The following is a 13,638-nucleotide window of genomic DNA, read 5'->3' on the forward strand; positions in this document are numbered from 1 at the left end:
AGACAATCACACATCAGAATAAAGGAGAGACATCAGTGATTTAAATAGTTATTGGATCTCGGACAGACTTAGAGAACTGGAACATTAGATTTACTCATTTAAGTCTGATACACCCCTTCATTCCCCAGCTCTACTCTGGCCTGATACACCCCTTCATTCCCCAGCTCTACTCTGGCCTGATACACCCCTTCATTCCCCAGCTCTACTCTGGCCTGATACACCCCTTCATTCCCCAGCTCTACTCTGGCCTGATACACCCCTTCATTCCCCAGCTCTACTCTGGCCTGATACACCCCTTCATTCCCCAGCTCTACTCTGGCCTGATACACCCCTTCATTCCCCAGCTGTACTCTGGCCTGATACACCCCTTCATTCACCAGCTCTACTCTGGCCTGATACACCCCTTCATTCCCCAGCTCTACTCTGGCCTGATACACCCCTTCATTCCCCAGCTCTACTCTGGCCTGATACACCCCTTCATTCCCCAGCTCTACTCTGGCCTGATACACCCCTTCATTCCCCAGCTGTACTCTGGCCTGATACACCCCTTCATTCACCAGCTCTACTCTGGCCTGATACACCCCTTCATTCCCCAGCTGTACTCTGGCCTGATACACCCCTTCATTCACCAGCTCTACTCTGGCCTGATACACCCCTTCATTCCCCAGCTCTACTCTGGCCTGATACACCCCTTCATTCCCCAGCTCTACTCTGGCCTGATACACCCCTTCATTCCCCAGCTCTACTCTGGCCTGATACACCTCTTCATTCCCCAGCTCTGCTCTGGCCTGATACACCCCTTCATTCCCCAGCTCTACTCTGGCCTGATACACCCCTTCATTCCCCAGCTGTACTCTGGCCTGATACACCCCTTCATTCCCCAGCTCTGCTCTGGCCTGATACACCCCTTCATTCCCCAGCTCTACTCTGGCCTGATACACCCCTTCATTCCCAGCTCTACTCTGGCCTGATACACCCCTTCATTCACCAGCTCTACTCTGGCCTGATACACCCCTTCATTCCCCAGCTCTGCTCTGGCTTGATACACCCCTTCATTCCCCAGCTCTACTCTGGCCTGATACACCCCTTCATTCCCAGCTCTACTCTGGCCTGATACACCCCTTCATTCCCCAGCTCTACTCTGGCTTGATACACCCCTTCATTCCCCAGCTCTACTCTGGCCTGATACACCCCTTCATTCCCAGCTCTACTCTGGCCTGATACACCCCTTCATTCCCAACACACAACACAAACAAAAGAAAGGTGAGGGGTAAAGTGAAAGAACAATGATTAAGGAGTGGACTTCAGAGAAGAGGAGTTTTACTTATAGAAAGAGCGAGAGAGAGAGCAAGGTTGGCTGGGATGATTTAAAACAGCCTCGACCTCCCAACTCTCACCTGTCAATCACAACTCTCCCCATCAGTCCCCCAGACCAAACACGTGCACTGAACTGCAGGTCAGTGTGTGTGTGTGTGTGTGTGTGTGTGTGTGTGTGTGTGTGTGTGTGTGTGTGTGTGTGTGTGTGTGTGTGTGTGTGTGTGTGTGTGTGTGTGTGTGTGTGTGTGTGTGTGTGTGTGTGTGTGTGTCTGCAGGTCAGTGCTGTGAAGCGACCAGCACCTTAGGGAAGGTCTGTCTGCATAATGATGAGCCAGCAAGTGAGATGGATGGAGGCAGAGAAAGATATAGAGGGAGAAAGAGGTCGATGTAGGTATGGAGGGACCGAGAGAGAGAGGGAGAGAGAGAGAGAGAGAGAGGGATAGGGATACAGGGAGAGAGAGAGAGAGAGAGGGATAGGGATGCAGGGAAGCAGAGATGCAACTTCTGGAACAGGAAGCTGCTAGCAATGACATCATTTACCCGGGAGGAGCACTTCCTGTTTGACATTCTTCACTCAAGACACACACACACTTGCCAGGAAACCTCCATCAAGACACACACACACACAAATACACCCATGCACACAAACACACACACAAACATCCTAAAACAGCTCAGACCAAAGCTGTAGTTCACAAGATTACCAATCAGAGCAAAGAAAATACCTTTTGATTTAGTGTGTGTGTGTGTGTGTGTGTGTGTGTGTGTGTGTGTGTGTGTGTGTGTGTGTGTGTGTGTGTGTGTGTGTGTGTGTGTGTGTGTGTGTGTGTGTGTGTGTGTGTGTGTGTGTGTGTGTGTGTGTGTGTGTGTGTGTGTGTGTGTGTGTGTGTGTGTGTGTGTGTGCCTATTGCCTACACCAGAGTGATTGTTAAGTGGATAGTTGAGTTGATTTAAGACTTCTCTGGGGTGGAGAGAGATGAAGTGTGCTGAGCTCAACTGAAACTGAAATAAATACATGTGTGAACTCTCTGCAGTGTGTGTGTGTGTGTGTGTGTGTGTGTGTGTGTGTGTGTGTGTGTGTGTGTGTGTGTGTGTGTGTGTGTGTGTGTGTGTGTGTGTGTGTGTGTGTGTGTGTGTGTGTGTGTGTGTGTGTGTGTGTGTGTGTGTGTGTGTGTTAATGAAGTAATGACCAGTGCATCACTGTGGCTGGGAGTAGGGGATCTCTATCTGGCTCAGTTTGTGTGTGTGTATTTTGTGTGCATGTGTGTTTGTGTGACCACTGTTCTGCTCCAGTGAAGTGGAAGGCCTCACCTCAGCGCTCTGAGACAGCTGCACCCCAACACCACAGCTTCAGCCTGCCCATCACTGTGTGTGTGTTCATCTCTCTTTGCATAGGGGTTTACCCCTGTCCTCCCAGTAGTTTGACTGAGCCAAGCTGGCAGCATGTTAACCCTTCACACACAGTTAATCCTGATAAGTAGATGAATGAAGTTACTGTATGTGCTGTGTGTGGCCAACCTGGTCTCAGGACTAGACGTAACATACTAAATGTAAATCCAAGACACTCCAATTAGTATGATATGTTACATCGTGCATTGTGGATGTCCATCATCCATTTCATATGATATGAATTACAATTCGAATATGTTCAGAATTTGCAAAACGCCTGATATATTACAAATTGCAATTTGTTGTGGCTAACATTAGCTAGATGGCTAACGTTAGCTAGGCTAGGGGTTAGGGATAGAGGTTAGGGTTACGTTAGGGGTAAGGTGAGGGTTAGCGTTAGCGTTAGGGTTAGCTAACATGCTAAGTAGTCCCAAAGTAGATAAAAAGTAGTAAGTAGGGCTGTGCTGGGCGGTGTGGGCTGTGCTGGGCGGTGTGGGCTGTGTTGGGCTGTGTTGGGTGGTGCTGGGCTGTGCTGGGTGGTGTGGGCGGTGCTGGGCAGTGTGGGCTGTGTTGGGCGGTGTGGGCTGTGTTGGGCGGTGTGGGCTGTGTTGGGCGATGTTGGCTGTGCTGTGCTGTGCGGGCTGTGTTGGGAGGTGTGGTCTGTGTTGTCCGGTGTGGGCTGTGTTGGGCGGTGTGGGCTGTGTTGGGCAGTGTGCGCTGTGTTGGGTGGTGCTGTGCTGTGTTGGGTGGTGTGGGCTGTGTTGGGCGGTGTGGGCTGTGTTGGGTGGTGTGGGCTGTGTTGGGCGGTGTGGGCTGTGTTGGGCGGTGTGGGCTGTGTTGGGTGGTGTGGGCTGTGTTGGGCGGTGTGGGCTGTGTTGGGTGGTGCTGGGCGGTGTGGGCTGTGTTGGGCGGTGTGGGCTGTGTTGGGTGGTGCTGGGCTGTAATATTTTTTGGGCTGCACTGGGCTGTGCTGGGCCATTTTGGACTGTGCTGGGCTGAACTGTGTTGGGCTATGCTGTGCTGGGCTGTGCTGGACTAGGCTGGGCTGGGCTGAACTGTGCTGGACTGTGTTGTGCTGTGTTGTGCTATGATGTGCTGGGCTGTGATGTGTTGGGTTGTGTTGTCCTATGCTGTGATGTGTTGGACTGTGCTGGGCTGTGTTGTGCTGGGCTGGGTTGGACTGTGCTAGACTATGTTGGGCTGTGTTGTGCTGGGCTGGACTGTGTTGGGTTGTGTTGGACTGTGCTGGACTGTGCTGGACTGTGATGTGTTGGACTGTGCTGAGGATCAGGTGTGAGGGTAGCAATAGCTAACATCAAATTAGGACACAGAAAAATATGTCCTCCTTTTCCTCTCCATCACACACACCTCCTGGATTAGAAAATAGGTCAGGTGAGAAAAGAGAAGGACAGAAGGAGAAAGGAGCACTTTGTGACATCGGATGATGTAAAAAGGGGCTTTAAAAATACATTTGATTGATTGAGAGGAGGATGTACTTGCTTGCTCATTTTGCAGCACTATATTCTTATCAGTTGTAATAGCCCATTCAGCATTTCCACAAACAAGGAAACAAACTACACTGAACACCTTCCTAATATTGAGTTGCACACCCTTTTTCCCTCAGAATAGCCTTCAATTCTAAAGCCATGACCTGTACAAGGTGTCGAAAGCGTTCTGGCCCATGTTGACTCCAATGCTTCCCACAGTTGTGTCAAGTTGGCTGGATGTCCTTTGGGTGGTGGACCATTCTCGATACACACAGGAACCTATTGAGCTTGAAAACCCAGCAGTGTTGCAGTTCTTGATACAAACGAGTGCACTTGGCACCTACCACCATACCCTGTTCAAAAACACTTACTTTTTTGTCTTGCCCATTCACACTCTGAATGGCACACGTACACAATCCATGTCTCAATTGTCTCAAGGCTTAACTTCTTGGTGACTGGGGGGCAGTATTGAGTAGCTTGGATGAATAAGGTACCCAGAGTAAACTGCCTGCTACTCAGCCGTAAAAGCTAGAATATGCATATAATTAGTATATTTGGATAGAAAACACTCTGAAGTTTTGAAAACTCTTTGAATGATGTCTGTGTGTGTAACAGAATTCATATGGCAGGTGAAAACCTGAGAAAATCCAACCAGGAAGTGGGAAATCTGAGGTTTGTAGGTTTTCGAAGATACAGTGGGATATTGGTCATGTTGCACTTCCTAAGGCTTCCACTAGATGTCAACAGTCTTTAAAACCTTGTTTGATGCTTCTATTGTGAAGTGGGGCTGAATGAGAGGGGATTGAGCCAGGTGTCAGGCAGATTGCCAAGAGCTAGTGACACGCGGTCATGTGAAAGTTAGCTTGCGTTCCATTGCTTTTCTACAGACAAAGGAATTCTCCGGTTGGAACATTATTGAAGATTTATGTTAAAAATATCCTAAAGATTGATTCTATACTTCGTTTGACATGTTTCTACGACGTGTAATACAACTTTTGGGACTTTTCGTCCGACGTTTTGGCTTGATTTCACGCGCGTTTGAATTTACTTACCAAACATCCTAACAAAAGGAGCTATTTGGACATAAATTATGAACTTTATCAAACAAATCAAACATTTATTGCATAACTAGGATTCCTGGGTGTGCATTCTGATGAAGATCATCAAAGGTAAGTGAATATTTATAATATTATTTCTGACGTCTGTTGACTGCACAATATGGCGGATATCTTTTTGGCTTGTTTGGTCTCTGAGCGCCGTACTCAGATTATTGCATGGTATGTTTTTCCGTAAAGTTTTTTTGAAATCTGACACAGCGGTTGCATTAAAAATCCTTCCTGAACATGCTTCCTCCCCTTCATATATACTGATTGATGTGGATTTAACATTTGATATCAATAAGGGATCATAGATTTCACCTGGATTCACCTAATCAGTATATGTCATGGAAAGAGCAGATGTTCCTAATGTTTTGTGCACTGTGTGTATGAGGCTGGAACAGACTCAATTATAAACCGGGTGGTTTAAGCCCTGAATACTGATTGGCTGAATGCCGTGGTTTATCAGACCATATGACATAGTTATGGCAAAATATGTATTTTTACTACTTGAATTAGGTTGGTAACCAGTTTATAAGAGCAATAAGGCACCTCGGGGGTTCATGATATATGGCCAATAAACCACCGCTTTGCGTCATGCTTAAGAATGGCCCTGCGCTGTGGTAAATTGGCAAAACACCACGCCATTTTGGGCCTTAACGCTTAATTATAGAGTACCAGTCAAAAGTTTGGATACATCATTCAAGGGATTTTCTTTATTTTGACTATTTTCTACACTGTAAAATAATAGTGAAGACATCAAAAGTATGAAATAACACACATGGAATCATGTAGTAACCAAAAAAGTGTTAAACAAATATATTTTATATTTGTCACTATATATCTGTCACTACTTCCTCCGAAGTCGGTTCCTCTCCTTGTTCGGGCGGCGCTCGGCAGTCGGCGTCACCAGTCTTCTAGCCATCATCAATCCACTTTTCATATTCCATTTGTTTTGTCTTGTCTTCTCACACACCTGGTCTCAATATCCCCCATTACATGTTGTGTATTTAACCCTCTGTTCCCCCCATGTCTTTGTGTGGAATTGTTTATTGTAGGTGCATGTGCACGTTTTCTCTGGTGCGCGACGGGTTTTGTACCAATTTGTTTATTGTTCTGGTTTCTGGTGGTTTTATGAATAAAACTGCTCCGTTGATTACCCAGTTTTGCTCTCCTGCGCCTGACTTCCCTGCCGCCAGTTACGCACTCCCTCACACCACCCTTTTGCCTTGAACCCAGCTTTGCACACTCTTGGTATTCTCTCAACCAGCATCATGAGGTAGTCACCTGGAATGCATTTCAATTAACAGGTGTGCCTTGTTAGAAGTTAATTTGTGGAATTTCTTTCCTTCTAAATACGTTTGAGCCAATCAGTTGTGTTGTGACAAGGTAGGGGTGGTATACAGAAAATAGCTAAAAGACCAAGTCCATATTATGGCAAGAACAGCTCAAATAAGCAAGAGGTAACCACAGTTACGTATTCTGCAGAGGATAAGTTCATTAGAGTTACCAGCCTCAGAAATTGCAGCCCAAATAAATGCTTCACAGAGTTCAAGTAACAGAAACATCTCAAAATCAACTGTTCAAAGGCGACTGCGTGAATCAGGCATTTGTGGTTGAATTGTTACAAAGAAAGCACTACTAAAGGACATCAAAAGGAAGAAGAGACTTGCTTGGGCCAAGAAACATAAGCAATGGACATTAGACGGGTGGAAATCTGTATTTTGGTCTGATGAGTCCAAATATTAGATTTTTGGGTCAAACCACCGTGTTTTGTGAGACACAGAGTAGGTGAACGGATGATTTCCGTACGTGTAGTTCCCACCGTGAAGCATGGAGGAGGAGGTGTGATGGTGTCGGGGTGCTTTGCTGGTGAGACTGTCAGTGATTTATTTAGAATTCAAGGCACACTTAACCAGCATGGCTACCACAGTATTCTGCATCAATACACCATCCCATCTGGTTTGCGCTTAGTGGGACTATCCTTCGTTTTTCAACAGGACAATGACCCAACACACCTCCAGGTGCTGCATCAGATGACCTGCCCTCCACAATCACCCAACCTCAAGATGGTTTGGGTTGAGTTGGACCGCAGAGTAAAGGAAAAGCAGCCAACAAGTGCCCAGCATATGTGGGAACTCCTTCAAGACTATTGGGAAATAATTCCAGAAGCTGGTTGAGAGAATACCAAGAGTGTGCAAAGCTGTCAACAAGGCAAATGGTGGCTACTTTAAAGAATCTGAAATATAAAATATATTTTGATTTGTTTAACACCTTCCGTTACTACATGATTCTATATGTGTTATTTCATAGTGTTGATGTCTTCACTATTATTATACAATGTAGAAATATGAAATAATAAAAAAGAATCCTTGAATGAGTAGGTGTGTCCAAACTTTAGACTGGTACTGTAACATGGCAACTTCCCCTTCGTCTTATAACCACTTCTCCAATGCTGTACACCAGCCTCTCTCCTCTCTCCTCTCTCTCCCCTCTCCTCTCTCCTCTCTCTCCCCTCTCCACTCTCTCCCATCTCCTCTCTTTCCTCTCTCCTCTCTCTCCCCTCTCCACTCTCTCCCCTCTCCTCTCTTTCCTCTCTCTCCTTTTTCTCCCCTCTCCTCTCTCCTCTCTCCTCTCTCCTCTCTCCTCTCTCCCCTCTCCTCTCTCCTCTCTCCTCTCTCCTCTCTCTCCCCTCTCCACTCTCTCCCCTCTCCTCTCTTTCCTCTCTCCTCTCTCTCCTCTCTCCCCTCTCCACTCTCTCCCTCTCCTCTCTTTCCTCTCTCTCCTCTCTCTCCTCTCTCCTCTCTCCACTCTCTCCCCTCTCCTCTCTTTCCTCTCTCTCCTCTCTCTCCCCTCTCCTCTCTCTCCCCTCTCCACTCTCTCCCCTCTTCTCTCTCTCTGCTCTCTTTCCTCTCTCTCCACTCTTCTCTCTTCTCTCTCTCCTCTCTCCTTTCACCTCTCTTCTCAGTTCTGACTTAGAATATGTGGACAACTACAAAAACAACTACAAATACCTAGGTGTCTGGCTAGACTGTAAAGTCTCCTTCCAGACTCATATTAAACATCTCCAATCCAAAATTAAATCTAGAATCGGCTTCTCATTTCGCATCAGAGCCTCCTTCACTCACGCTGCCAAACATACCCTCGTAAAACTGACTATCCTACCGATCCTCGACATCGGCGATGTCATTTACAAAATAGCCTCCAACACTCTACTCAGCAAACTGGATTCAGTCTATCACAGTGCCATCCGTTTTGTCACCAAAGCCCCATATACTACCCACCACTGCAACCTGTGTGCTCTCGTCGGCTGGCCCTCGCTACATATTCCTCACCAGACCCACTGGCTCCAGATCATCTATAAGTCTTTGCTATGTAAAGCTCCGTCTTATCTCAGCTCACTGGTCACTATAACAACACCCACTCGTAGCACGCGCTCCAGCAGGTATATCTCACTGGTCACCCCCAAAGCCAACACCTCTTTTGGCCACCTTTCCTTCCAGTTCTCTGCTGCCAATGACTGGAACGAATTGCAGAAATCACTGCAGTTGGACACTTAAATCTTCCTCACTAGCTTTAAGCATCAGCTATCTGAGCATCTTACCGATCGCTGCAGCTGTACACAGCCTATCTGTAAATAACCCATCCAACTACCTACCTCAGCCCAATATTGTTTATATTTACTTTTTTGCTCTTTTGCACACCAGCATTTCTACTTGCACATCATCATCTGCACATCTATCACTCCAGTGTTAATTTGCTAAATTGTAATTACTTTGCTACTTTGGCCTATTTATTGCATTACCTCCCTTATCTTACCTCATTTGCACACACTGTATATAGACTTTTTCTATTGTATTATTGACTGTACGTTTGTTTATTCTATGTGTAACTCTGTATTGTTGTTTGTGTCACACTGCTTTGCTTTATCTTGGCCAGGTCACAGTTGTAAATGAGAACTTGTTCTCAACAAGCCTGCCTGGTTAAATAAAGGTGTTTTTTTTAAGGACAGTACAGGCTGGAGGTTCAGCTTGTTTCACTGAGACTGATACAGGTACAGTACAGGCTGGAGGTTCAGCTTGTTTCACTGAGACTGATTCAGGTACAGTACAGGCTGGAGGTTCAGCTTGTTTCACTGAGACTGATACAGGTACAGTACAGGCTGGAGGTTCAGCTTGTTTCACTGAGACTGATACAGGTACAGTACAGGCTGGAGGTTCAGCTTGTTTCACTGAGACTGATACAGGTACAGTACAGGCTGGAGGTTCAGCTTGTTTCACTGAGACTGATACAGGTACAGTACAGGCTGGAGGTTCAGCTTGTTTCACTGAGACTGATACAGGTACAGTACAGGCTGGAGGTTCAGCTTGTTTCACTGAGACTGATACAGGTACAGTACAGGCTGGAGGTTCAGCTTGTTTCACTGAGACTGATACAGGTACAGTACAGGCTGGAGGTTCAGCTTGTTTCACTGAGACAACTCAACATAACAACTAAGACTTGACAGAAGCAACCCTGAGCTGCTCAATGCTCATCACACACCCTGGCACACCTTCCTCCTCTGTACAAATCACTGGCAGCACAGGGGTGGAGCCTGCTTACCTGTCAATGATGACGGGGTCAGAGGGCGTCTCGTTTCTGTTGCCACAGCTCTTCTTATCACAACACCGACTGAGAGAGGGATGGAAAGAGAGAGCGAGAGATGGGAGAGAGAGAGAGATAGGGAGAGGGAGAGAGAGAAGGGGGAGAGAGAGAGGGGAGAGAGAGATTACAGAGAGGAGAGAGAGAGATACAGAGAGGGGAGAGAGAGAGAAATAATGAGAGGGAAGAGAGAGATAGGGAAGAGATAGTTTGGGAGAGGGGAGAGAGAAATATAGATAGGGAGGGGGGAGAGAGAGAAATGGGGAAAGAGAGAGAGATGGGGAGAGAGAGCGATAGGGAGAGAGAGATAGCGAGAGGGGAGAGAGGGGAGAGAGGGGAGAGAGAGACAGAGATAGGGAGAGGAGAGAGAATGTGTGTTCAATCAAGAAGGTGCCTAACAGATCAGTCAATCAATCAAATCAACATAGTATTAGTAAGTAAGGTGAGGTGACTGAGGTTATCAGGAAAGGCTGGGACAGAGACAGCTTCAGGTTCAGAACTCTCTGAAGCCTCCGGGGCTCTATTCTCAGTTAGCACCATGTCTCTATTCTGACGTCATTAGAAAACCAGACATTCTATCTTCTCTATTTCCCACAAGGACTCTTTCTCCACATCCCTCCTTTTCTCCCTCCCCTCCTACCTTTCTGCAACTCTCTTTCTCAATTCAATTTAAGGGCTTTATTGGAATTGGAAACATTGCCAAAGCAAGTGAAGTAGATAATTAACAAACGTGAAATAAACAATAGAAATAAACAGTTAACATTACACTCACAGAAGTTCCAGAAGAATAAAGACATCAAATGTCACATTATGTACAAATAGTACAAGCTAAAAAATAAATAAACATAAATATGGGTTGTATTTACAATGGTATTTGTTCTTCACTGGTTGCCCTTTTCTTGTGGCAACAGGTCACAAATATTGCTGCTGTGATGTCACACTGTGGTATTTCACCTAATAGATATGGGAGTTTATCAAAATTGGGTTTGTTTTCAAATTCTTTGTGGATCTGTGTTATCTGAGGGAAATATGTCTCTCTAATATGGTCATACATTGGGCAGGAGGTTAGGAAGTGCAGCTCAGTTTCCACCTCGTTTTGTGGGCAGTGAGCACATAGCCTGTCTTCTCTTGAGAGTAAGGTCTGCCTACGGCGGCCTTTCTCAATAGCAAGGCTATGCTCACTGAGTCTGTACATAGTCAAAGCCTTCCTTAAGTTTCGGTCAGTCACAGTGGTCAGGTATTGTGCCACTGTATGTCTGTTTTTAAAAAATTCTTCCCAGTGGTGCCAAGTTTTTAGTAAAAATGGTGCCGGAGAAGAAGGCACACATTTTACGTGTCTCCAACCGATTGTAGTTTTTGTTCGTATTTGCGTTGTTTGTAACGTCTTGCCGCTACCATTCCTTATGACTGAAAATAACTTCTGGACATCAGGACTGCGGTTACTCACCATGGACTGGCAGAATCCTTTTTTTATTTAACGAGTCTGACAAGCCTGACGCCAACGATATACTGCTTTCTTGGGAACAGGCCCAGATCCCATTGATTTGGGTGAAGAGGAAGAGGAGAAAGAGGAGCCAGAGGGCGGGCTGCCTTCTGGGAATCCGTAGGGGATCGAATAAACCCCACTTCCTTCCATTCTGCTAGCAAACGTGCAATCTTCAGAGAATAATATCGATGACTTACGTGCAAGATTAAACTACCAAAGGGGACATTCATAACTGTAATATCTTATGCTTCACAGAGTCGTGGCTGAACGACGACACCATCAACATACAGCTGTCTGGTTATACGTTGTACAGGCAGGACAGAACAGCAGCGTCCTGCTGCTGGGGCGGCGGACTATGTATTCTTGGAAATAACAGCTGGTGCACAATATCTAAGGAGGTCTCGAGCTATTGGTCACCTGTGGTAGAGTATCTCATGATAAGCTGTAGATCACACTATCTACCTGTATTTTTCGTAGCTGTTTACATACCACCACGGTCAGAGGCTGGCACTAAGAATGCATTGACTGAGTTCTATTCTGCCATTTGCAAAAAAGAAAACGCTCACCAAGGGGTGGCGCTCCTAGTAGCCAGGGACTTTAATGCAGGGAAACTTAAATCTACCAAATTTCTATCAGAATGTTAAATGTGCAAACAGAGGGGAAAAAAATTCTGGACCACCTTTACTCCACACACAGAGACGGCTACAAAGCTCTCCCTCGCCCTCCATTTGGCAAATCTGACCATACTTCTATCTTCCTGATTCCTGCTTACAAACTAAAATGAAAGCAGGAAGCACCAGTGACGAGATGAATAAAAAAGTGGTCAGATGAAGCAGATGCTAAGCTACAGGACTGTTTAGCTAGCACAGACTGGAATATGTTCCGGGATTCCTCCAATGGCATTGAGGAGTACACCACATCTGTCATTGGCTTCATCAATAAGTGCATCGAAGACGTCGTCCCCACAGTGACCATACGTACAGTACATACCCAAACCAGAAGACATGGATTACTGGCAACATCCGCACTGAGCTAAAGGATGGAGCTGCCGCTTTCAAGGAGTGGGACTCTAACCCGGAAGCTTATAATAAATCCCGCTATGCCCTCCAAACGAACCATGAAACAGGCAAAGCATCAATACTGGACTAAGATCGACTAAGATCGAATCGTACTCTGATGCTCGTCGGATGTGGCAGGGCTTGCAAACCATTACAGACTGAAAAAGGGAAGCATAGACGAGGGTTGATGTTTGAAAAACTTTGTCGGCGGCATGGAGTAAAGATTCCTGCTGCGGCAGGGTGTTCGGTGGAAGAATGTAGCTTAGCAGTTGCCGCTATCATTGGGTATGAGAGCATAAAATCAGCCTCAAGGACGAATAGCACTGTGGTGATATTCTTAGATTCCATTGAAAAGGTGAATACGATAGTTGAAAATGGTGTTGTATTGCACACTCGTTCTCGGGACAATAACATACCAAATACGCAGACGTCAGTATTTCCTCTTATGAACCCGGCAAAGAAAGTTATACTTTCTAAAGTGCCACCATTTGTTAGAGATGAAGTGTTGGAGCGAGAGTTATCTCCATTTGTTAGAGATGAAGTGTTGGAGCGAGAGTTATCTCCATTTGTTAGAGATGAAGTATTGCAGCGAGAGATATCTCCATTTGTTAGAGATGAAGTGTTGCAGTGAGAGTTATCTCCATTTGTTAGAGATGAAGTGTTGCAGTGAGAGTTATCTCCATTTGTTAGAGATGAAGTGTTGGAGCGAGAGTTATCTCCATTTGTTAGAGATGAAGTGTTGGAGCGAGAGTTATCTCCATTTGTTAGAGATGAAGTGTTGCAGCGAGAGTTATCTCCATTTGGTAGAGATGAAGTGTTGGAGCGAGAGTTATCTCCATTTGTTAGAGATGAAGTGTTGGAGCGAGAGTTATCTCCATTTGTTAGAGATGAAGTGTTGGAGCGAGAGTTATTTCCATTTGGTAGAGATGAAGTGTTGCAGCGAGAGTTATCTCCATTTGGTAGAGATGAAGTGTTTGAGCGAGAGTTATCTCCATTTGGTAGAGATGAAGTGTTTGAGCGAGAGTTATCTCCATTTGGTAGAGATGAAGTGTTGCAGCGAGAGTTATCTCCATTTGTTAGAGATGAAGTATTGCAGCGAGAGTTATCTCCATTTGTTAGAGATAAAGTGTTGCAGCGAGAGTTATCTCCATTTGGTAGAGATG

At 45.8% G+C, this 13,638-nt stretch overlaps 1 protein-coding gene across 4 annotated transcripts in view; it reads right to left on the reverse strand.

The window, feature by feature from the left end:
- Nucleotides 1-13,638, reverse strand: part of LOC118372978 (transcription factor COE1-A-like) — a 139,406-nt gene that overhangs the window by 108,954 nt on the left and 16,814 nt on the right. For all 4 annotated transcript variants that reach the window (XM_052487818.1, XM_052487817.1, XM_052487816.1 and 1 more), the window contains exon 6: nucleotides 9,893-9,961. In XM_052487818.1, coding sequence (XP_052343778.1) covers nucleotides 9,893-9,961 — 69 coding nt within the window. The remainder of the gene's footprint in view (nucleotides 1-9,892; nucleotides 9,962-13,638) is intronic.

Source organism: Oncorhynchus keta, chromosome 30 (assembly GCF_023373465.1).
Source record: "Oncorhynchus keta strain PuntledgeMale-10-30-2019 chromosome 30, Oket_V2, whole genome shotgun sequence".
Taxonomy (NCBI): Eukaryota; Metazoa; Chordata; class Actinopteri; order Salmoniformes; family Salmonidae; genus Oncorhynchus; species Oncorhynchus keta.